Here is a 25,635-nt window from a genome sequence, read left to right on the forward strand (position 1 = left end):
TGTCAATACAATTGAATTTTTTGTTCAAATAAAAAGGAAAGTCTGTAAATAAAATTTCAAAATTTTAGCTTATATTTTATTAGGTGTAATTGGCCATGAGTAGAAACTGGTTTTAAGACATTTATAGCAACAAAATCAAATGTTTGCTCTTTCATTTATTTTTTAAATGAAAACAGTATTTTATTAGGTAGTTGAGTAACGTATAATTTAACTGTTTTTTTTTATTATTAAAAAAAATTCAGGAATAAATATTTTAAATCTGATACCCTAATTTAATTTTCTTCTGTGTTTTTTCTACAATATCAAAAACCGAAATGCATTCTGACCAGTAGTTATATCCTTATTATATTTAGGTAATAGTATACAGTGGTTGTAATATTCAGATAGGGAAGTATACCATAATACTTCACAAGATGCATATATATTAAAAAATGCCACAGTTAGATTATCGCTCTTTCTCAGCATTTTCATCATAACGAAAAAATTGGGCATGGCATCTCTGCGAAAACTGCTTGGAGTTGCTGCCTGGATAGATTTTCATCTGTTTTGAAATAGAAACGCAATCACTGACTCATCTCTCCAACGTTTCTATTCGGACGAAGTGAGCATTTACATTGTCAAAAAAGTCATAGCGAGAGGCTCGCTGTGCGTCACTCGGAGAGGTGTAAACTGGCCTTCAGATATGAAATCACAGTGGCATAGCTACAACCATTAGACTCAAACTTTCTAAGTTATGAGTCTAAAAAGTAGCCTGATGATTCTCGTGGTGGTGATGAAATGCCATTGGTTGTTTTATTTCCCTTTACATAGCAGACTTTTGATGTGCTTGTTTTGTACATACTTCAGAACCTCTTGTCAGAGAATGCAAATAATTCAGAAGTGCCAGACATTATATTCTGAACTTTATCTTTTTTTCTTTTTAAGAACTTGCAATATGTAAACTCGGTTTCAAAAGTTTTTAAATTTTTATACAGTAAAATTCTGGGTTCTATCTGATTACCCCCCTCAAAGTATACATGAGGTAATGCACTATGTCGCAAAAATATATTGGCACCCTAGGCATGCGTGCATGCAGAGTAGATGATGGCTGATTTCCATCTTCAGATTCAACGGTAATTTTTCTGGTTAGTTTGTTTTGATTGCATTCGATATTTCTTTTCGTACAAAGAATCGTTATGGAACTGTGGAGTTCCTAGGCTGATGAACATGAAAGTGTTGCATTTCTTCAGGAATCTGCTGTTTTCTTCAACAAAGAAAGCAGTAATTTTCATTCCATAAAGTTGCACTTAACGATTGAATTTTATGGATCAAAATTTGTGCAGTCCTCTGATGTTTTTAAAGCAAAATCAAATCACTGTGTACATTAGGAGAACAACAGTATGTGGAGACAGTTTTTGAAGCTAAAACAGATTGCTGTCTACATGGTGAGAAGAGCAAACAGAAAAGTAAGTATTTTATTATGGACATTTTATGCATTTTTGATTTTTGTCAATTGTTTGCTGTTTTATGTAATTCCTACTGTGCTGCCCTTTTTGAAAATGACTGTTGTCTTTCATGTCTTAGCTTGGCGAAAAATTAGTCGGCAACTGTATAAGGTATTTCTTCCACCTTCTTGGTGTGGTGGTCTGCATGCTGGGCGCGTATTCCAGAGGTCCGTGGTTTGATTTCCGGCAAAGGCATTGGACTCGAGTCCTGAACCCCTGGAATGCACTCTGAGTGTGCTACTTTATAAGGTATTTCTTCTGCCTTCGTGGTGTAGTGATCTGCATGCTGGGCGCATATTCCAGAAGTCGGTGGTTCGGTTCCCGGGGAAGGCGTTGCTCATTTTTCATATTTCCTGCTTCCAAAAAATTACGTAATGTCTCTACAGTGGCGCATGAACTAAAAAGGTGGTGGATGATGATTCTCCACACCCAGGATTTGGCAACTGGGTCCCCTAAAAACCCCAGTTGCCCTCTAAAAGGAGAAGTATATAAAGTATTTCTCCTGCCTTCTTAGCGTGCATTTGTGGTGTGGTATTCTGCACACTGGGCACGTATTTCAGAGATCCGTGGTTTGATTTCCAGCGAACGCGTTGCACATTTTTCATCTTTCCTGCTTCCAAAATACCTAATGTCTCTACAACTGTTGGCAAATTTTCGGGAAGAGGGTGGTGATATTTAGAAAGTGCAGAACTCTGATGATCAGCACTCTATTTTCGATCTCAAGAAACAATATTCCTCAAAAAATTCAACACGGAAGGTTTTTATGCTTCGCCATTCAGCACTACATGGCAAAGGAGGCATGCCTTGTAGAACACTTTTTTAAGGAAAACTATCCACTTTACACATGAGGAAAACCACAAAAATCTCATGCAGCCAGACCGTTTGCCAGGATTCGAGCTCCAAACTGAACTACCAGTGTTTAGCAACATTTTTTTATTATGTGTATGTGCCAAATATTCTATATTTTTAACATATTTTGATGGAAGAAGCAAGTTTACTTTAATATGAAGTTATATGGCATTTTCTGCTTATACATCGTGCTTTCATTTTATAGTAAACATGCAAAGTTGTGTTTTTTCAAATTTTTCATTTTAGAAAAATTGGTCTTTTGCATGTATATTCAGCTATCTTTTAAAATTAATTTTGAGTTTATATGGTTATCATGTGTAAAAATAAGAATATATTTTCACAACTTCTCAAACTCAGAGTTCCAACTTAAATGCACTTAATAGCTGGTTTGTTTTTATTCCCCTCAGCCGCAGCACTTGCTTGTATTGGAGGCAAATAGGGATAGATTATTAAAAATTACATTCATTGAAATTTTTCTAGCATCAAAAAAAAAAAAAAATTAGTAAGAAAAATGGCCTAGAGACTGCTAATAGGTCCCAAATTCCAGTTATTCAACTTTTTATTGACTGCTACCACTATTATATGTCTACTTATACATGCATGGATCATAATGAAAGAATTACCGTGGGAATTAGGGAACACTTTGCTGCAAGCTTTTTTATAAGCAATGTGTTTATTTTTCGTTAAAAAGGAAAGTCCAGTAACATCTGCTGTCCTTTTCTCTGATCTGGAATGCATTACTCAATTGCCTTTCTTTGGAAGAATAGGAGAGAGTTTTCGGTTAATGCCGTAGTCTTAGGAGGTTCTTAGGTGTCTTATCTCATTCCTGATGAAGAACCCGTTATAAAAAGAGAACTGTTTCCACTGTTATGAGAAAAACATCTGATAGTGTTGGGATATAGTTTCATATGTGTGTTTTATTTCCTCATAAGTGGTTAATAAGGGGAAGATGTCTTCAAAACCAAGGAATTCTGTGTTCTAAATTGTAGATAGTCTAAGTCATAATATTATATCATCGCGAACTTTGTACTTAATTGATAAGGAATTTTATATATAATTAAAGTATGATCAATATTTCAATTCATTGGAAATTTGGTTAAATGGGCTTCATATGAAAAATTATATTTTATTATTTACATAACTCACCCTACTCACTGTGCAAAAGTTGATTTCATAAAATTATATGCTTTTTTTTTTGAGAAATTTTTTAATTGCATTAATATGATTTTAGTTAATTAAAATGACTAATAAAATCCATATGATTTCACAGAACACAATATGCTGATCTTTGTATATCGTATTCTGTGAATGCATATTGCATCTAGACGCAGTGGCGTAGCTAGGGTGGGGCAAGAGGAGACATTCGTCCTCGGGCGCAACATCCAAGGGGCGCCAAATTGATGATACACATTTCAGAATGAAATGTTTTCCATTCTTGGAACACAGAAAGGTGCGCAAAATCTTTAGGTGTCCCCAGGCGCTGAAAACCTTAGCTACGCCTCTGATCTAGAATTAATATAAAGAAATAACCATTCAAGTCCATTTTAACATTTCGTTGAAAGTGAACAAATTAAAATAAATTTCCCTTCTTTTCAAATCTTCTGACGAAACTGTCCGATGAATTGAAAATTGATACTTAGTCTGCTTTCGAGATTTTTAGCTTCTAAAAGCGAAACCTGTAGGAAAAATTAAAAAAAAAGAAAAAGAAAAAGAAAAACTGGCTATATGTGTAGAGGAACCTCCCCTTTTTTTCTGAAATCGAATCCAGAATATAACTAGGAATTTTCAGAACAATCGATGAATTGCTCAGCTGTTTTATGTTATGCTAGTACTGATCTACAAATTAGATGAATTGGACAAGAGTTGCATATTAATTTCAATCTTCTGTATGTTTAATTTTATTCAGTCTTGTTACTGTTAAATGCTGAAGTTCAGATGACCGAAAAAAAATGGGTGCATAGGAATTTTAAAAAATTTCTGCAGAAATAAACGCAAGAAAATACAAATTATGATAAATAAGTATTTTCTTTAATTCATGACGAGTTTTAGACATTAATTTTAACTACATTTAGTGAATTTAAGTAATTATATATTATTATTATATTTATATTAATAAATATTATTAATGTTTTAATCTTTACTTTTTTAATAATTTATGTCATGTCAAAGACTTTTTGTTGCTGCAGTTCTGAAATTACGTAATTCTGCAACATCGTTGTATATACAGCGCTTGTGATGCAGCATGTTTTCATTGTCGGTGGACGTGTCCTCTTCGAAGAAGTGGAGACCGAGAACTAACGTGCGTGGGATGCCACACTACACAGTCACATTAGCGTTGTGTAAAGGCGCTAGTGTCATATTGTGAGGATTTCGTCAGCCCAGTGAATGCAGCTTTTGGAGTTTACACTTCCAATTAAGAAGTGCGCGTCTTCCGTTCCTACTATCCTGAGCAACCACCTGCTATCTTCACATCTGATGAAAAAATTTTCAAAGTCGACACCCTATTGTTGATCTCTAGGTTGCGACATCTGAACGCACTTGAATCGATAAGGTAACAATCGCGGAACAAAGCTCAGAAGCTTTAGGACGTAGGTTTTTGGTACATCCAAACTACAAGCAACACTCCTTGCAGTATGCAATGGATCTGCAGTAATCGTATTATAAACTTCCACAAGAACTTCAACAAGAAAACATGGTCGTCCAGATCGCGGTCTATGACATGTGCATCCAGTTTCTTCAGTTTTTTCTATCATGCCTCGCTCAGTTTTCTCGGAACATGGTCCTCATGTTAGTTTATGATTTCGCCGATAAACTTTAACTGCTTCGGCTGCATTTTACCCGTTCAGACAAAACAGCTTTATAATTCACCTCGTTGTTTCCCTGTAAGTGTCTTCCCACACTGCTTATTAAAGTTTTTCACAAGCTATTCTTTGCATATCGCGTCCTGTGATTGGGGCTTCTTCTGAATCCTATGAATTATACAAAATGGGTTAATGTACCTCCTCTCTGTGTTGTCTTTTAAGTCCTTTGCAAATGTTTTACGATGGTAATTTTCGTCATACGTGTATCATTCCTACGCCATTTATGGGTTTCAATGCGTTAATCAATTTCCAGAGGAAAAATGCGGTGTTGCCATTCGAAAATTTCAAAATTTTTTCACTATCTCTGTAATCGTGAAAGGTATATTGTTTTAAATCATTTCAATCTCGAGCGCATAGCTTCAACTATCAAAATGTGACATTCAATTTCGATTGGTTGAGCGGATCGGTCGCTAGATATTCATTTCTCGGAGAAGTTTTTTATTTTTTATTTATTTTTTTTTTATTTACTTCCCTTTATATGTGTTAGTCTTAACTATATATTTGTTACATTTTTTATTTATTTTTCAAAGCAGTGAAAAAGAAGTTTTATTGCTTTAGAAGAAAGTAAAACTGAAAAAATGGGCACTATATACCAAAATCTTGCAGATTTTGAAAATGCCTGAAGTTCATTATTCTGATGAGACTAAATTGTCTAAGAGAAATATTTAATAAATTTTAAAAATCGAAAACCAAGCCAGGTCAATGCCAGAACCATTTCGTCTAAACCAGGGATGGGCAAACTACAGCCCGCCGGAAGGTTCTATCCGGCCCGCGGATAGCATTTTAACTTGCCGGTCTAAGGCAAATTAAAAGAAATATATATTTATATATTATATATCCGTCTCCTTTTCTGCTTTGTTTAAATATTATTTTTTCCAAAGAACTGATGATCTTTGTACTTTCTCTATTTTTGTTCTAGAAAACATAAATTGACGGAAATAGCAAGCACAGATAGCTTTCAATCGGTGAAGTGTTAAAAGCGGAAGTTCTTTATTAGTTTTAGCTGTAGATTGGCGCCAACAAGCGTTATCTCTTTCTCGGGGAGCAAACATATGGGAACCCAATATAGGTGAATTAAACCTCTTAGAAAAAACTTAACTTAAAACTTAATCTTAACTTAAAACTTAAATATGTTTGCTGGACAGCTAGCTAAGAACTACTTGTCTGATTTCCCGAGGTTAAATTCAATACCCTCAGTAAATGAAGAGAAGCTTAAGAATTATGAAGATGGCTTGAAAAAAACTGCATTTTGAGTTCGAACGAAGATTTCAAAATTTCACTACCATTCAAACAGAATTGGGTATTTTTACTATGCCTTTCGACGTAAATTGTGAAGCAGTGAGGTCAGATTTGCAGCTAGAATTAATTAAGTTGCAATTTAACAATCATCTCAAGCAGTTGTTTTTAAATATGCCAAAGTTAGGGTTTTACAAATCATTATCGAAATTAAGTTTCCCCAAATTTAATATCCCACGCCCAGAAAAGCAGTGCTATGTTTACTTCATCTTATATATGTGAAGAAATGTTTTCTACTATGAACCTTAGAAAGAATTACACTGGTTATCATAAATTAAGGAAAAATCACAAAAATAGCGATAACTCCCTCAAAAATAAGCCAAACCGTGTACAATTTGAATATGTTGCCAAATAAGAGTAGTTGAGTAAAACTGCGATATGCAAATTAGTGGCGCTGCTTTCGGGATACGTCATCTGCGAGGAGCATAAAAGTCCATGTTTGAGAGCAAGCCCACATATTTCACTGTGACAGTGACATCAGAAATCTGAGATAGCCAATTCGTAACAATGACCTCCAGGCATCATTTGCCTGCAGAACTGCGATGGAGAGCCATTGGGAGACTAGAGGCAGGACAAAGTCAAACAGAAGTGGCCAGATGGCTAAATGTGAGTCCTTCTGTGGTTCACAGACTGTGAAGGCAAACTACAGATTCGGCATCTAGGAGGTTCAGCCAAGGACGGCCAACTTGCTACGACGAGCGCCGATGACCGATATTTGACATTATGTGCACGCAGGAATAGAACCGCTACTCCGGTTCTTCTTAGATCCTCCCTTGCTGCAGCCACCGGAAGGTTCGTGTCAACGTCAACTGTGCGTAGAAGGCTTCACGAAGGTGGTTTGTATGCGAGGCGACCAGCCATTTGTGTACCGCTCACGTCACGCCATGGGAGGGACCGTTTTCAGTAGGCACGACAACATGTCCACTGGACGCCTGATCAATGGAGGGCGGTTCTCTTTACGGATAAGTCCAGGTTTTGTCTAGAAAGCGATAGTAGGCGTTATTTGATATGGAGAGGACCTAGAACCCGTTATCATCCTTCAAACATCCGTGAAAGAGATGAATCGGAAGGGGCAATGTTTGTGTTTGGGGTGGTATCTCTTTGGGTGGACGCACAGACCTCCATTTCTTTCCAAGGGGAACCGTGAATGCTCATATTTATAGAGATGACATCCTTGATGTTTATGTGCGCCCATATGCCGGGGCAATAGGTGATGCTTTCCTGTTACAGGACGACAACGCAAGACCACACAGGGCTCGCATCGTAGATGATTATCTTCAACAGGAAACAATTATGCGCATGGAGTGGCCAGCTCGATCCCCGGACTTGAATCCTATCGAGCACGTTTGGGATGCTTTAGGGAGACGTCTAGCTGCTCTCAATCCGCCCTCTAAGACCCTTGTCGCGCTAGCAACTGCTTTGCAAGAGCAATGGCTCTCGCTTCCTATGGAACTTATAGACCGCATAATTGAAAGCATCACACATCCCTTATGTGCTATATTGCTTCTAGAGGCGATCATATTCCATATTGAAGGTACTTTTTTATAGCAAACTGACACCTTCGATTTGTTCATTTTATACATGTGCTAATTTCTATACTACCATGTTTGTCTGGTAATTTCTTTTTAAGTTATTTGATACCTTACTACGTGTTGTATATTGTGAGTAAGTTTCATTAAATTCTACATGTAACTTTTTCAGTAATCGTGATTTTGTGATTTTTCCTTAATTTATGATAGTCAGTGTATATCAGAAGTAGACTGACAGAGGAGCACATAGCCTCATTCCTTAGAATCAGTGCATCTCACTTCGAACCTCATTATAAGGAACTTATAAAAATGAAATGGAAATTTCATTCATCGCATTAACATATTTAAATTGTACTGCTTGTATATAGTTTTTAAAATTTTAGAAAAATTTATCTTGGCCCGCCAAACTTTTTTTTTTTTTTTTTTTTTTATCGATTTTTGGCCCGCGACCGAAAAGGTTTGCCCATCCCTGGTCTAAACCTTTAAACTCACGAAAGCAGGTATTCATCAGAAAGTGACTTTTCGATGAACTGTTAAAACTGGAAAAAGGGAATCGTCAAGGTTGGTAGCGGGAAACAATATTAAGCCTTACCAACTAAGCTTGATTTAGACCAAGTGATACTTTGTGTCAAGTCAAAATCGAGGCCCTAGTTTTCACTCTTTATGGTATGTTGACTTAAATATAGACAAAGTTTAGGTAAATTCTGACTTACCAACTTTTCGAGCAAAAAATTTCTACTGTTACTTTTCATCTTAGAGTTTGTAGTGGCATTAGTTTTTTTTATGCTGGAGACGTGGAAAACGTGCACTGCCCTCACCGAGACTCGAACCGGGCCCTCTCGAATATGCGCCGAGTGTGCTACCATTACACCACGAAGGCATGCTGGAATTAGGGAGAAAATATCTTATATACTCCTCGTTTTAAATGGGACTGGGGATTAGGGGACCCAGTCACCAAATCTTGGTGGTGACTAATTATTGTTCTCAACATTTTGTTTGCTTACCACTGTAGAGTCATTAGGTTATTTTAAAGCAGTAAAGTTGAAAAATGAGCAATGCCCTTGCCTGGACTCAAACCTGGAGCTCTCGAATACGTGCCGAGTGCGCTACCGTTACACCTCAAAGGTATGCTGGAAGGAGGGAGAAAATACTTTATAATTTCTATAAATGCATGTTTATATTGCTTAATGATTAATCAGCCATAACAAAAATCATTATTATTCGATAAATTCATTTTCACCTTCTGCTTTACTTCTTTGAGTGTTTTAAACCATGGAGTATACTAAGAGTGCAGAATATTCTTTTTCCATTATTAGCCAGGGCTTAATTAGGAATCAAGAACTCCAGTTATGCCATTGGTTACCGCAATTTTCAGGTTCTCGAAATATGTCAAAAACAACATCTCATCTGATTGTCACCAAAAGATTAACATGCTTACTTGCAGTTTAAAATAGAAATTTAGAAATCGGATTTTGTCCGTAATCTTACTCTTGTTTTTCTTGACGATATTCATATTTATTGCTTAACTGCCAACATACCACTAGTAGAAACTGTGGAAGATATATATTGTTGCATGCATACGGGTTCGTAATAGATTGAATGCACACGAACTGATGACAGCGGGATAAAATTTATTTAATTTAAAGAAACACTTCACAGTTCTGGAATTTTCCACAAACATATTCGTACAGCTCTTCACAGTATAAGAGAGTACAATCAGTAGTTACATTTCAAACTGCTAAAGACGTTAAACACAACTGATTGCAAAGGGCATCTGAAGAGCAAAGCTAACGCAGAGATATCGCAATACTCCGAACCACGCTGAACTAACAACTAATGATAAACTGATGCTGTCTCTTGTCTTATGTAGTTTTCATCGGCCGCCGAAAAATTTTAAGTAGCTCTCGAAATTACTGGAAGGCGTATGAGAGCTGGATATAGCTACAGTTGCATAGAGACCTACAGGTATTGTAATAGAATAACTGTAATTGATACCTACAGGTATTGTAATAGAATAACTGTAATTGATTCTCTATGCAACTGTAACTATATCCAGCTCTCATACGCCTTCCAGTAATTTCGAGAGATACTTAAAATTTTTCGGCGGCCGATGAAAACTACATAAGACAAGAGACAGCATCAGTTTCTCATTAGTTGTTAGTTCAGCGTGGTTCGGAGTATTGCGATATCTCTGCGTTAGCTTTGCTCTTCAGATGCCCTTTGCAATCAGTTGTGTTTAACGTCTTTAGCAGTTTGAAATGTAACTACTGATTGTACTCTCTTATACTGTGAAGAGCTGTACGAATATGTTTGTGGAAAATTCCAGAACTGTGAAGTGTTTCTTTAAATAAAATAAATTTTATCCCGCTGTCATCAGTTTGTGTGCATTCAATCTATTACGAACCCGTATTCAATCTATTACGAACCCGTCAGGGTGATACAGAATCGGACCAAAATGTCGCCAAGTTTGACGACTTTTAGTGAGTTCTCGTAACATTTCGTGTCAAAACTTGTCTCTAAAAGCATTGCCACCTTGGCGGTAATTCGTTAAATTAACAAGATAGCCATTTACTCAATGTTAAATAGACTTGCCCCTGTACTCTTATTTTTCCAGCAGAGCATTGTTTCTTTAGATTTTCATGTTACATTATGCAGAAAAAAAAATTACAACAATTTCACATATGGACAGGAAGCCATAGTTACAACTAAGGCAAATCAATGAAATAATTAAACAATAATTGCAATAAATAACATAAAAACAATTAAATGCTAAGCCAATAAACAAATGCATAAATTTACAAATTTGTATACTAATACGACTATGGTCTTAGTATTCTACTTACATTATACACACTATGGGGAGTATGTACGATGGCCATAGTAAATGGTTAGCCTGTCTTAATGAACGCCTTTTGCATAGAATCTGATGACTTATGGATCCGAACTACAACGTTGTTCAGCCTGTTTAGGACTTTGTAAGGTCCGTCCCAAAGTCACTGTACTTTAGAGAAAGTTGTTTCCGTTGAATCGGATTCCAAAACCACACCTCGTCACCTTCGTTGAATCAATGGTCTGTAGCTCTTGTGTCGTATCACTCTTTATCTTCGTCGCCGAGCTGACTCGCTCTCCTGCAACTTTGTGCAGCACTTGAAACCGTGCCTGCAGATCTTGAATGTACTCCTCAGGCGATGAAGGCGCTTCCGGAGATCACTAGGCAGACAGAAGAGCATTTGGGATGAGGAATAGCTGGCAGTCTCGTGGAACAGCACTGCAATAGGCCAGTGAAAACGGAGATAACGTCTTGTCCCAGTCCTTTTGGTTTCTGGAAACCACGTGCGAGATGTCGTTAAGGACGGTACGATTAAATTTTCCTAGCATGCCGTCTGACTGGGAATCTAAAGGTATCATTTGGGTTTTGTCGATGCCGTGTAGCTTGCAGAGTTCTTTAATTACAGCCGAGAAGAAATTCCTTTCTTTATGGGAATGTAACTGAAGAAGCACCCCGAACCTGGAAATCCAATGCTTTATTATTACCTCTGGCTACCGAGATCAGGAATAGGATATGTTTCAGGCTTCAAATATGAAGTAGTCAGTGACAGCGAGGGTGTATTTGTTGTCATCAGCAGTTTGTGGCAGAGATCCCAGGATGTCAAAAGTAATGCGTTCGAAAAGCGCTCCTACACTGTAACGTTGGAGTCTTCGGGCCTTTTCTGACCCGCAGAGACATTGCAACATTGACACCGCTTTTACTTGTCAATATTTGCATTACTCCAGTAGAAGCGCTCCCTAACTTCATGCAACATCTTTTTTCCAAAGTGGCCTCCTGTTGGACTGCTGTGTAATTCTTTAAGGACGTCCGGGATCTTGGAAGCATCAGCTGCGATTGAAATGCCTTTTCATCATCCTATTCAGATTTCCGATACAAGTTTCCGTTTCGAATACGCAGTGAGTCCCAGAGAGCGCAATATCGTTTTTTGAAATGTCCTGCCAGGTAGGTTTCCTGTTTGAAGATTCCATTACATCAATTATGGATTTAATGTTGCCGTTTTCCAACTGCTCTTTCCTGACTTCTTTGTCATTCCATGGGTCTTGGTCAGACACTGTTGAATTTGTAATTTCACGTGCGACCGGATTAACCTACTCGTAGTTTACTTCGATCCTGGAACAATATCGGCAGCTATCTCTGCAGGGCCTTCAGGACAGGGCCTCGGCGCTTACGTGCGATGATCTTTTCCTATGATGGATAGTTATGTCGTATTCCTGGAGTCTCTCTCTATCTGGCAATTTTGCTTTCGGGATTCTTGAAATTTGACAGCTAGATCAACGATGCATGAACTTGTATGGAGCAGGAATTTTCTATGTAAAGGTAATGGTGAAATGTTCTACAGCTTTAACTATGGTATGCAAATCTTTCATTCTTTCTTCAAAAAAAAAATTAAGTAACACTAAGAGTAATCAAATACATAGAATTTAGAACATCTGCACAGATACACAAGATATTCGGCAAGAAATTTTGCTTCTTACTAAAATTCTCAGTACGAACGTAGTACGATGTCATTTCATTAACTTAAAAAAGCAAGCATTAAATACTCACACTGATCTGTTTACTAACAGGGTTAAGGCAATACTAGATCTAAACTTTCTCGGCGAATAGTGTTGGATGTCCCTCAGTCTGAAGATATATAATATTGTGTAATTATCCCTGTAAATTTTGTGCAAATGTATAATACTGTCTGATCTGGCTTTTTTACTTTTACTAACTAATGGGCCTCTTTCAAATTTCAAAGTCTTGTTAGCAGCCTTAACAAGGGAAGATTTTCCTTTTCTTACTGTACATTTAAGACAATTAGCCAGAAGTTGATTAATTTTCTTTTGTTTGAAAACTTCAATTTTTTTTAATTAGCAGGAAAACTACTCTAGCTATAATTTTCTTTCGCCAACTTCAGGTAACCCTGTCCTAACTTTTCCTGCATTTCAACAAAGACTTCAAATTCTTCTTTCCACTTTTTCAACATGAAAACCCTACGCATTCCGAACAACGGATAATGTTTTCACTACTCAATTTTGAATTTTTGTCTATATATTAGTTAAACGCTGTTTGACGAATTTGTTCCTGAAGGCCGTTCGTGAACTGAAATATTCGTAAACCTGAAGAATTTCCCCTCCTTAAAAAATTAATGTAAAAATGATTAATTCATTCCATGATCACAGGTGACTGCTTATTTAAACTTTATAACAGTTATTTGTGGATAAATTCATAACCCGAAATCATAACCAAACATAAATGGACATAATCAAAAACGAAAAATCATTAAAATATAAGCATAATTTTAAGCAGATAAAATAGTCGACATCTTATTTAATTTTTACTGTACCTGTACGGAGAAGAGTGGAGGGAATAAATGGAAAATTACGAAGATCATATTGCTTGGATGCGAAATTTCTTTCTAAAAAACATCAGAAGACAGCTTCATTTACTTTTCTTTGTCTCTTAGTGCCATTTGACTCTGGTTGACACTCAGTGAATCTCTATTTCACCCAAAACTATTCTAATGTGATTTGTTCATGCCAGAATTTTAAATTTTTTTAAATGAGTCATGTCATTGTCATTGAAAATACTCATGCTCTAGATCGCTGTTGTTAGCAGGCTTATAAATCTTTAACTTTGCATCTTATTTCTTTTGCACAAATTTCGCGGGTCCGAGAACTAGTATCATTTTTCGTTCTTCGTCTTCTTTTTAAGACATTTTATCAGCAGTCTCCTTTTGTTGCTCTTTAAATTAGTAATCCTTTCTTTCTTTGCTTTTTTTTCCAATATTATAGATAAAAAAAATCTTAAATGTCAAATCGCTCAAGGTTTTGCCAGCAACCCAGTTTGGCCATGATTTCCTCCAAGCCGAATTAACATGTCCTCTAAGTCGCTTGCTGCCAGGTCATTTTTAATGAGAGTTAAGCAATAAAAAATATTAAAATGATGTTTCAGGAAGTCTTTTTAAGTGTTAATTATGTAGCACAGGTTACTTCGAAACACGTTTACAAATCATATGTTGCCTACTTGAGTGTTCGTTACTCGAGACACCGGTCATCATTCGAGGCGTTTTTTGTTCAGATGATTTGTTCGGGAAGTGGAACATTCTTGATCCGAGGTTCCACTGCTTATATGTATGGTGTGTGTACTTATACTATTCTATAAATGAAACATTAGGCAGCAATATTTACTCGTACATAAACTATAAAAGCGTGAAAAATGTGTAAAAGAATATGAAAACAAAATATCATTTTACAAATAAGAAAAATATTTCGTAACAGCTAATTTGGCTCTGTAGAATAAGCGTCAGCGCTGTACGTAGATCGTTGTGAAGAGAAACGTTGTTTTCGGCTTATCGGTTTAAGTTTTAAAAGTGTTGCTGCCGATCATAATGGCCTAGCACATATAATGACACTGTTAGAAACTTTTGCGAGAAACACGTGTTTGTCAACACTGGTTTGAACGGGAGGTTTCTACCCGCAGTAGTCCTGCTCAGCAGTGAGTTGCGCGTACGGCATTTTACAAGGCTGTGGGAAATGTTTCGCTCGCAACTCTATCCTCATAGGAAAGGAAGACTTCTGGGAAGGGCTCTATACTCAATAAATCAGATATACTGGAAGCGAAAGTTTCTTGAAACTGTTTCTTTCGATGCGCAGTTAAGGGTAGCTAGTAGTTTAACAGTGGTAGCTAGTAGTTAACTGTTTAACAGTGATCCCATCATTTGCAACCTAGGCATAGATGTTTGTTCTTTTGCGATACAAGGACATGTTGATATCCTTTTCGAAAATACAGCCGTTTCGTCAGTATTAGATAAATGTTCAGGCCAATATCCCCCCTCTTCATTTACACTCATGTCCATAAATTAAGGATAATGCAAAATCAGGCAAAGGAAAAGTTAGAAGCAAAACAAATTTGACTTATTTGTAAAGCTTATTTATTAAACAAAAGGTAAAGAGCAAAAAAAGATGCTATATGTTTGATATTATTAAACAAATTAGCGATTTTTTCTCCCTGGAGCAAATTACCAAAAAAACTATTTACAAAAAAACAATATTACATGGTTGGTATGATTGTTAATACATTGTATGTCTCCCAGACGATGCAATACAGTCCGTACAACGCCTAGGCATGCTGAGTATCAAATTATCGATCTGATCTTGGGGGATATTACACCACTCAAAAACAATGCTCTCCGAAGTTCCGGTAGACATGTAGGAGGAGGTTGACGGGCTGCAACTCGTCGGCCAAGCATGTCCCACACGTGCTCTACTGGATTCAAATCCGGTGAGAATGCTGGCCAGTCCATACGTGTTATATCCTCCGATTGAAGGCATTCGCTTACGATTTTTGCACAGTGAGGACGGGCGTTGTCATCCATAAACACAAATTGTGCGCCCATGGCGCCCAGAAACAAACGTACATGTTGTTCCAGAATGACGTCCCGATAGATTTAACTTGTCATGGTTCCAATTGGAACATGCAGGTCAGTTCTGGAACACAGAATAATTCCACCCCAAACGAGCACTCCTGCACCACCATAACGGTGTCGTTCAATGATGTTTTCTTGGTGGTAACGGATACTGGAGCTCTCCATATGAAAGTCCGGCGAGAATCAGACTGCAAGCTAAACCTGGACTCGTCGGAAAACATTACACAAGCCCACTGTTGCGGTGTCCACAATGCATGCTTTCTACTCCAGGCTAACCGCAGGCGACAGTGAGTTGCAGTAAGTGGAACGCATCTGACAGGTCTACAAGCATATAGACCAATCTGCCCTAAGCGTCTGTACACGGTTTGCCTTGAAATTGTCGTACCAGTGGCTGAAGAGAGCTGACGAGACAGGTCTCAGGCTGTGCTCCGCCTGTTTCTTTTGGCAGTAACTGCCAAATACCGGTCCTCATTCGGGCGTTGTAACTCTGGGGCGACCTGTGCTGTAACGTCTACTCACATTACCGTCATCTTGGAATGGTTGCCAAAGCCTGGAGATGACACTCTGGGCAATTCCAAGTTCGTCTGATACTTCCAGTTAGGTACGCCCACATTCCAGACGGCCGATAATTCTACCACGTAAAAAATCATCCAAATGCGTCCTTTGTGTTATAGCGATTCGGTTATTACACTGAAATGCTTATAAAGCGCCAGCGAACAATTTTACTTCTTTGCCTGTATTTCTCATATATCATTCTCTTACACTCTCGTCATTGTGACGTACCATCGGTGTCATCTGGTTACTTCCTGAAATTTGCATATGATTCTTGAAGATGTGTGTAGTGATTTTACAGGTGATATATTTATTTTAGAGTTCGATTTCCACGTGACTCTGAATTATCCTTAATTTATGGACATGAGTGTATTTCTGCCAGTAGTTAGGGAAATTTCCTTGCCGCTTCTTATCTGCCCTTGTTGCTTCACCCATAAGAAGGTTCTGTGTAAATTTGTACGCCAGAATTGTTCGAACCATTCAGCTCTAATTTTAAATGCATTCTCCTATAAGTGATACCGGCCTTTGTTTTTAAATCTTTATATAAAGATTTGTCCTTATCCTGAATAATCAAGAAATTAATGGTATCCGCTTCTGTGCTAGATCTCAATCCATGCTTTCAATGCTATCAACACTGCAAACTTTATCCTTCACTATCGTATTTGGTGTCGAAGTTCGTCGATCTATGTCCCCCGCTGTTGTTAATATACGAGTAATTTTCCCGTCTTTATACATAACAATTATTTTCAGCTTTTCATCTAAAAATGTTTAAGGTAGCGTCCATTCGATTGGTTTTGTGGATCTGCGTAAGAATTTTCGGTACCCATGAACCACAGAACTTCTGGTAGCCTAATTTTCAGATGACTAACTCGTACAAAGCGATTCGAGAAATGTTCGGAAATTATTGCGAAAGTTCCCGAGTTTAAGAATCGACCGATCTGACGGATTTTGTCGTCAATTTGTTTGACGAGATACTCACTACAGAAGACCTCTCACTTCTTCATTCATTATAAATGTTTGTTCTTCCTTCTTTGAAAAATCTTACTCACTGACTCATTATACCTTCATTCATAATGTGTGGACCGTATACTGCGTATACAACACACAGTCGCTATGAATGTCTGCCGCTGTTTGCTTTTTTGTCCAAAGAAATCGTATTACTCCTCTTGCCTCGCAGGATTTCCAATAACAGCGCACATTTTGTGACGTTATAACCAGAACAGGCGTAGCAATGCGACGCTCTCACTAGGACAGCAGAAAGCTTACTGAATCACAGATTGCTTGATGTAACAATGGTTGTGCATCCCACGCTACAACGGAGTCTATTTTCCGAATTGTCCTTATAATATTATAAGGTATTTCTCCTGCTTTCCTAGCATGCCTTCGCGGTGTAGCGGTTCTGCACGCTGGGCCGGTATTCCAGAGGTCCGTGGTTCGATTCCCGGCGAAGGTGTTTGCTCATTTTTCATCTTGACTACTTCCAAAAATATATCGTAATGTCTCTACAATATAGCTTCCTGCTTTTTAAAACGTTAGCACTAATACTATTGTTGTGACTAATGTCAGTTGTCGGACCTTATCAGAACAAGTCCGCGAAATTCATCGTAGCAAGGATTAAAAGATTACACCTGAGGTTGGCAAGAGCCTTGGGCACCATATAGGTGATAGTAGGATTTTACACAGCCCCCCAGCTTTGAGGAAGAGCACCCCGAGGGTGTCTAGAGAGGGTCTTCCAACCCTCTTTCCCTACTATTAATCCACACAAGAGGACTTTCGGTTCCCCATATATTTAGAGTGCCCACATGCCGCAAAGCCAGTATACATTTACAAGGAACCATGCCTTCGGTACGGTAGTCAGAGTCACTAAGCATTTTCCCGTTTGGGCGGCAGTACTACCACATTTTCTTGGTTTTAGTAACTGATCTCATAGTACTAGTTATATAGTATTATGCAAGTTGGAGTTAGCTCGTGCTGTTCTATACATATTTGTGTAAAGAATTACCTTCAGTTTAAAGTAGTTTAGTTTGCTTAGTTTTTAAACATTTTGAAATATTAATTGTATAACTCTAATATGATATACACAGCTTCTTTATTATGTAAATTTTTTTTCTGAAACTTCGTTTTGTCAATCAGTATTATGAATTTAAAAAATGTAGCGTGCGATATTTTTTTTTCCTTACAGAATTTTAGAGTCTAAAACAAAAATTATTAAATTAATTTGTCAGAAAACTGCTTTTTGTGTGTATTAGTTAACTGTTGTTTTGATCATTTTTTCCTTTAGCTGAAAGAAAGCAGATTGAAAAATGGATAGAAGAAAAGGTGAATCAGATGAAGATTACTGGACATCTGCTCACAGAGGGTTTGACTTTGGTGAAAGCAGTGTAAGCTTTTTTCACATTTTTCGAGATCATATTGCTGTATGAAGTAATACATGAAAAAATTAAAGAAATAGCTAGTAAATATATGTAACTTATAGACAGCGTGTGTAATTAATTATGAGGGGAACTTAGGTTCTCAGTTGCCGGAATCAACAGTAATAAAGCTAAATTCCATTTCTAAGCCTTATATCTCGTGGCAGCGATGTTTTTAGTATTTCGGTATCATGGCAGTAACAGCTTATCATTTTTAACTCAGTTTCATTGCAAAAATTGGGTTTTGCAGAATGATTTTTAAATCTTGAAAGTAGACTGAATTTTGTCATGTGAGTTTTTGTAGAGTTTTTGCTGCTCCCTCCCTAGGGAACTGTGCTGTATATGTGTAAAGCATAACTTTCAAATTAATTTATTTTCAAAAATTTGAAAATTTAAAAAGTAAAATTTTATAACATAATTTTTTACAATAAACTTGAGTGAAACAAAGATAAGCCATCATTGTTTTGGTATCAAAATTCTAGTACTATACTATTATATCGGCCACAGAAGTTTTTTGATAAAAGATATAATATACAGAAATTTAAGATTTACTAATACAGAAGTTGATGTTAAGGACAATAAGTATTACTGTTATTCAGCGAAGCGAGAAATAACTAAATGGTACAAAGATAATCCACAGGAACGTGGATTAGAAATCTTTACTAATGACTCGGTGATTGATAATAGAGCGGAAGCTGGTTTTGTTTCAGATTTTAATGACGTTAAATGCGAAGAAAAATACTTCAAATTAAATAATACAATCTTTGAAGCTAGATTATTAGCTTTCAGAGAAGCATTAATATGGGCTGGTACCTGGATGAGTGAAAAAGGTTCGGCGGGATGTCCAGCTTAAGTTTATACAGACTTTTTTCCTCAAAGTGTGCTGAAGTACTTGCTTCAAGGAAATATCTGAGCATTAATTGTGTTAAAGGTCATACATTTAGGAAATAAGGCTGCAGACAATGCCGCGAAAACTGCAACTACGACAGATTCTATCGTTCCACCATATCTATAGATTAAATAAAAACACTATTACAAAGAGAAAGTATGCATAATTGGAAAGAAAGATGGGAAAATGATAGGTTTATCATCACCATCAAGAGAAATGTTCATTATGTTTTTCCGAAGGAAGGAATTTTCTGGAAAATTTATTCTGCGGTAAACCAGGCATTAACTGGTCATGGGCAATGGCCAGATTATTTATATAGATTTCATGAGAAAAACATAATTTTTAACTGCGGATCTGACGAACAAAATGCAAATTTTAAACGTTATTTATGGGAATGTATTTGTACAGATCGTATTAGGACAAAATATTTTTTTAATATTTCAAAAGAAAATGAGATGTATTTATACACACACACACACACACACACACACTAAAAAAAAAAAAAAAAAAAAAAAAAAAAAAAACATGGGAATAATCATAAGGATTATAAATAATTTAAATAAATGTGAATACTTGGATGTTATCTAATATATTTAAGTAAGTTTTAAATTATATTTATTTACTGATTATCTAAATTATCAGTATATTTTATGTGTATGTTACTTTTGTTTATATTTATTTGCTTATAGTATAATTATAATATATAATTAGTGATGGTTGTAATAGTATGTTTATGAATATGAAGAATTATATCTAAAAATAATAGGCTGCTGTAAGTTATGTTTATGAATATGCATTATGTGTTTCTGATACTGTTTGCTTTAAAATTCTTTTTTGTGTTGAGAGCAAACAAAAATAATATATAATGTTTTTCAAAAGTATAAAATAATATAGGAAGTATTATGCAAACGAGATGTGTATATACATTATATATATATTTACATTTTGCAAATTATGTTATACAATGAGATATAAAAATGAAATAAGTAGATGAGAAATGTGTTGAAATATGTAAATGTATTGTAAAATAATTAAATATTCATTAGAATAGATTATTAATGTTTAAAAATAAGATTCTGCAGTATAACGGCTTTAAATTTTTCTGCAAACGACTGCTGCTGAAAATTCCGGAGACCCTATCTCCAGTGACATTTGGATACTGAATACACTTTTAAATTTATTTTATAAAAGAATTTTGAATAATAGTAGTTAACTACAATAGTGAAATAAATTGTACTTTAGAAAACAGTTGCAATTAATCAAGCAACATTTTTGCGTTTAAGTAAAATTTATTTTTAATGTGAAAGATTCCTTCTTCCCCCTTTACTAGACTATTTATACTGGGTTATGATTTTAAATTGTAAATCATTTGTCTTCCAAGTTCAGTTAGTGTTTAGGGTCTAAATCCAGCTTTAGCCGTACAAATAGAAAATCTAAATCCAGCTTTAGCCATTTAAAGTGTTTTAGGGTCTAAATCCAGCTTTAGCCGTACAAATACTAAAATGAAAGATTGTACTGCTGGGCAAACTTGAAGATTTTTCATTTTTTTAAATTTTATTAATTTATTTCCATACAAAACAGTTAGTCTTATCCTTGATTAATCTCTTTGTTTCAGTTTAATAGACATATCTAATTAGTTCATCAAAAAAAAAAATTGTATGTTTTCTCTATTTGCATAGGAGTTAAAAGGAGACACAATCCAATTTTGTGTATTTTGAAAGTCTTCAAATATGCTGCCGAAATCGTGAAGTACCGCTATTATTTCAAATAGTTAAAAAAAAATATTTCTAAATAATCTTCACTAATTTTAAACAATTTATTTATTTATCTTACTTTTTCCCTTGAAAATATGTAAAGTTTTGAAATTCAAACTAATTCAAGGAATGTTCTAACGGGAAATAAGAAATGGTTTTTTTTTTTATTATAATTACAGACAAAATTTTAGTTTATATAATCTTTTGTCAGATATTAAATTTTCTAAAATTTCCTAATTTATTTTTTACCAATCTCTAATGACTCGTCTGATCGAGTGTCCTTCTCGAGGTGCAGATTACTTTGACAACCCGTGATTTATAACGCTGAATAGTTGATAACCGCTAAGCAACAACAGTGAACGGCCACTCAGAGAATTAAGCACTGGCCTCCGAAAGCTAAGCGCGTAGTTGAATTTGAGTGGCTGAAAATCGCTGTGAATGCAGATGATAGTATGCAATATATTGCAGCCAGCCAAGATGACTGTCCGAGCATACGTTAATCAGGCAATCTATGAAAACGCCAGCATTCTGAAGAGTTCGAGGAGTTTCATTTAAATGCTAATGCAAAGCGTTCATAATTTTCGTAGGATAATTTTTGATGGTATTCATTTTTCTATGGTTGGAAAAAGACGAACGGTAGATAGAGAGCGCTGGCTTGATGTTGGATGCATTGAAGCAGGACAGTCAGTCAAAGATGTCTATGTTTTCTTTGGCATTGATCATTCGATAGTTTTGCGAATGTGGAAACAGTTCCAAACAAGTCAAATTTGGAGAGCTGTGCTCGGCTGAGCAAGTCTTACCACTTCTTTTCGAGTTCTGTATATTGCTGTAGTAGCTAAGCGGAATCGAAGAGTGACTTCCACAACTGTTTGCAACGTCACTTGGTAAGACTTATTTATCATTGCACCTCTCCTTAAATTGGCATATGCAGGGTTTATTCACAACCGTTATTTAGCTGCTGAAGAAGAGCCACCGTTATTTTTCTAAATAGATTACTTTATTTATCGACTGGCAGGCTTCCTGAAGCTGCCAACAAATAACTTTATTAACAGAAAGATATAGGTATAACAGAAAATATAGGTACAAATACATGAGGAATCATAATAACGCATAGTTACTAAACACTATTCAAATACTTGAACATTGTGACAATTTAAACAGTTACAAATTAAAATAATTATAAATCGCGATTAATCAAAATATGAACAACTCTTCACTCTACAAAAGCTACTTGGCATTAAACAAAAACACATTTACATCAATAATTTCCTTTTGTGTATCATACATTAACATTATAAATAATAATTAAACAAAATTCTATGACAATTAATTAATACTATGAATTCGTGAAAAAGTTGATGAACAAAATTCGGACCATGATCTTCCGCCGCTTGCTCGGCCTAGGAGATATCAGAAATTACTTTTTTGATCAATGTAGAAGAAACGTGAGTATTGAAAGAGAACACATCAGAGGTAAGTTCGGGTTAATCTCGGATTTCTGGCTTCTGTTTAAGGGATAAAGTCGAAATGACTATGTGATCTATCTGACTTGCATTTAATGCATGTACGTTTTTCATCTCCTGGGAGCTTACAAGTGCAAGAAAATGATCTCGAGCACAGTAAAAACAGCGTGGAAGATTGTTACAACCTATCTGACCATGCCCGTATCTCTGACATCTGAAGCAGATCTTTGATATTTTGCCTGGACGAAATTTTCTCATTTTAATGAAAAGGAGTTTTTCATGGTAGATTTTCCTGCTTTTGACATCGCTCTTGAGTCCGACGGGGGTGTGTGTGTGATTATGGCAAAGCCTCGAGGGCTATCTACATAAAGGAAGGGATGCCTTCGTGGAGGACTTTCTAAGGGAAACTGGCTCGTATACACGTTACACATGGGGAAAACCACGAAAACGCCAATGCATCCCGCCCGTTCGCGGGATTTGAACCTCGGACCGAACTACCAGTGTTCAGCGACTTTACCGCTCGGCCACTGGTGCTTGAGTCCGACGGACAAGGTCGGGAGATTAATTAATCCAGATTGGTCTTTCTCGTGAATTGTTTGAGTAATGCTTATCAATAAGCTAATAAGCTCGCTGCGCAAGGAGCTAGGATCTTCGTCAGCTGCAAGTTCATAAATAACGACTGTTTCAGCAATTAATTCATTGGCCGCCAAAATTTATCATTTGCATGTTGGATCGAAAGTATTCGCATGTGAAAAGTCGTTGCAATCAGATAACTCTTTTTTGATGCGTCGTTATTTTCTGTCAAAGAATGTATATATATACATTCTCTCATATATACTCTCAATATATATATATACTTTCAATATATATATATATATATATACTTTCAATATATATATATATATATATATTGAGAGTAGGTGTAAAGTTTTCAGAAACTGAAATAAAATTCTAATTTTGGAAATTTATTTTTATTTTCATATATACGAAATGTAAGAAAATTTTGAATTAGTAATTTGCATAAACTGAAAATAATGGTAAAATTTATTCTCGTTCGTCACATATATAGTATGTCATATATTTTATCTGTGTGGGTTTCTACCCATGTAGGAGTGTGTGGGTATTTGTCATATGACAATCATAACTGTGAGATTTCTTCTTTGATTCTTCTGCTGTATTGGTTTTCATCGTGTGGGTTTTTATCTGGTCACCACACAAACGCAAGCTGCATAAAAAGGAGGCAGTGCTACATATTCTTGTTCTAACTGGCCGATCAAAGAAACTCAACTTGTATTTTTCATACTCCGAGATCGCGACTTAGAATATACGTTGTAAATTCGATTTTTCTCTTCTGCGTAAATGGTAATGTCAAAGATAATGCATTCAGAGCATTTGATCAGTTTCGCAGTGGAGGAAATTTATTTGCCGAAATAATTGTGTACTTCAAAATTAACTTAGACTTTTGATGTAGGATTTGTATTATTTGTTGCAGGTTACATTTAGCTTGAGACATTAATTCGTTAGATAATATGATAGTTAATATTTGCTTTTAGTGTGAATATTTCTGTGTATTGTGTGTATGAGATGCTTTAGACACATTTTGGAATATATTGTGCTAATGATTTAAAACAAATATAACTTAATCATTATTAAAAAAAATAAAAATGTGGAACATTTAGTTATTGGGACGAACATGTTCATAAGTTTTCAGATAACATTTCATGAGAAACACTTCATGTTTTTCAGATTTATTATTTATGAAATATTTGACGTATATACGTCATTTAGAATAAATAAATTGTAGTTATGAAAGGAATTTTTCAAAACAAAGTAAATAATTGGTATTTATAATTTTTTATAAAATTAATTCATAATGTAATATTTTGTTTAAAATATAGGAAGCAAAAATAAGTTCATTAAATTTAGTATTATGTGAAATTTTGCAGTGGGATTCACGATTTGAAAGAACAAAATTATCTTCATCTTTGAAGAACAATGATAACTTGAACCAGTATGAACTTTTCAAGTGTGACGGACTGAATGAAGCTGCTGAAAATGGTATGCGTAGTTTAAGAGAATTTCCGTATATATGTGTGTGAAAATGAAAACTGTAAAAAATCAAAAATCGTGATAAAATTGTCATGATAATTTGGGTAAACAATAACAAACTTTGCGGAAGGGATCGATTTGTACTGTACAATGATTTGTATTGTTTTCCTGGGCCATAAGTTTTTAATGTGTTTCCTTAATGGTATTATAAAAAATCTTATGCTATGTAAAGGTTTTCTAAAATTTTTATAGAAATAATTTTGTTAATTTTGGTCTATTACCATTATTATTCATAATTGTTCAAGTTAGGGCTGTTACTGTAAAGAACATACTTTCGCGCTTTCAGCTGTTTTTTTCTTCTGTTTTTAATTATTACAAGAATCCATACATTTGAAACATGGTGAACTTTCAGCCTATTCTTTAATGCCCGTATGACTTTCCACACATTTTTTCGAGCGTACGTTGTTCGATTAAATAAAAGTTCAGTCCGAAATACACAGAACTGGAATTTGACACACTGTTATTCAAGCTTTGCATCTTATATTGGTTGAGTGATCACCAGGATTTCGCAGAGGACGAAGTATTAAATCAAAATTAATCCTTATGGTATAGCATAGGAATCGAAATTAATATTGTTCACTGACGTAATCACAGCATTTGTTGGAAATATATACTAAAAACATGTGTTCGTTAGTTAGGCTGTCAATTAAGTATGAAACACAGTCCTCTAAATATCAAATCCGCAGAGACTCAGATTCTGCTATTCAAATGTCGGATTTGCTGTACTTGAATGAAACGCTTAAATTTGAATGCAGAAAATTAAAACTAAGAGACTGATAATCACACCGATGCAGTTTCTGTGGCACTCTTACCGATGGAGTTCTTGTGTTTTAACCCATACACTGCTTTTTCTGTCAGTAGACTCGATGCAATCGTTTCGCTTTCTGTCTTAGAAGAATTAAAGGTGCTTAAAGTTACTGTCATAACATTTAACAATATCCGTCGATTTTATTCAATAAATCTTGATCATTCAAATTTATC

At 35.6% G+C, this 25,635-nt stretch overlaps 1 protein-coding gene across 4 annotated transcripts in view; it reads left to right on the forward strand.

Annotated features, from left to right (window-relative positions):
- The window catches only part of Vps16B (Vacuolar protein sorting 16B), a 120,803-nt gene that overhangs the window by 27,575 nt on the left and 67,593 nt on the right, over positions 1-25,635 (forward strand). For all 4 annotated transcript variants that reach the window (XM_035373294.2, XM_035373280.2, XM_035373300.2 and 1 more), the window contains exons 3-4: positions 18,310-18,409; positions 24,492-24,603. In XM_035373294.2, the coding sequence (XP_035229185.1) occupies positions 18,332-18,409; positions 24,492-24,603 (190 nt within the window). In that variant the 5' untranslated portion in view covers positions 18,310-18,331. The remainder of the gene's footprint in view (positions 1-18,309; positions 18,410-24,491; positions 24,604-25,635) is intronic.

Source organism: Stegodyphus dumicola, chromosome X1 (genome assembly GCF_044657685.1).
Source record: "Stegodyphus dumicola isolate Sdum_Otavi_A_Nest chromosome X1, ASM4465768v1".
Taxonomy (NCBI): domain Eukaryota; kingdom Metazoa; phylum Arthropoda; class Arachnida; order Araneae; family Eresidae; genus Stegodyphus; species Stegodyphus dumicola.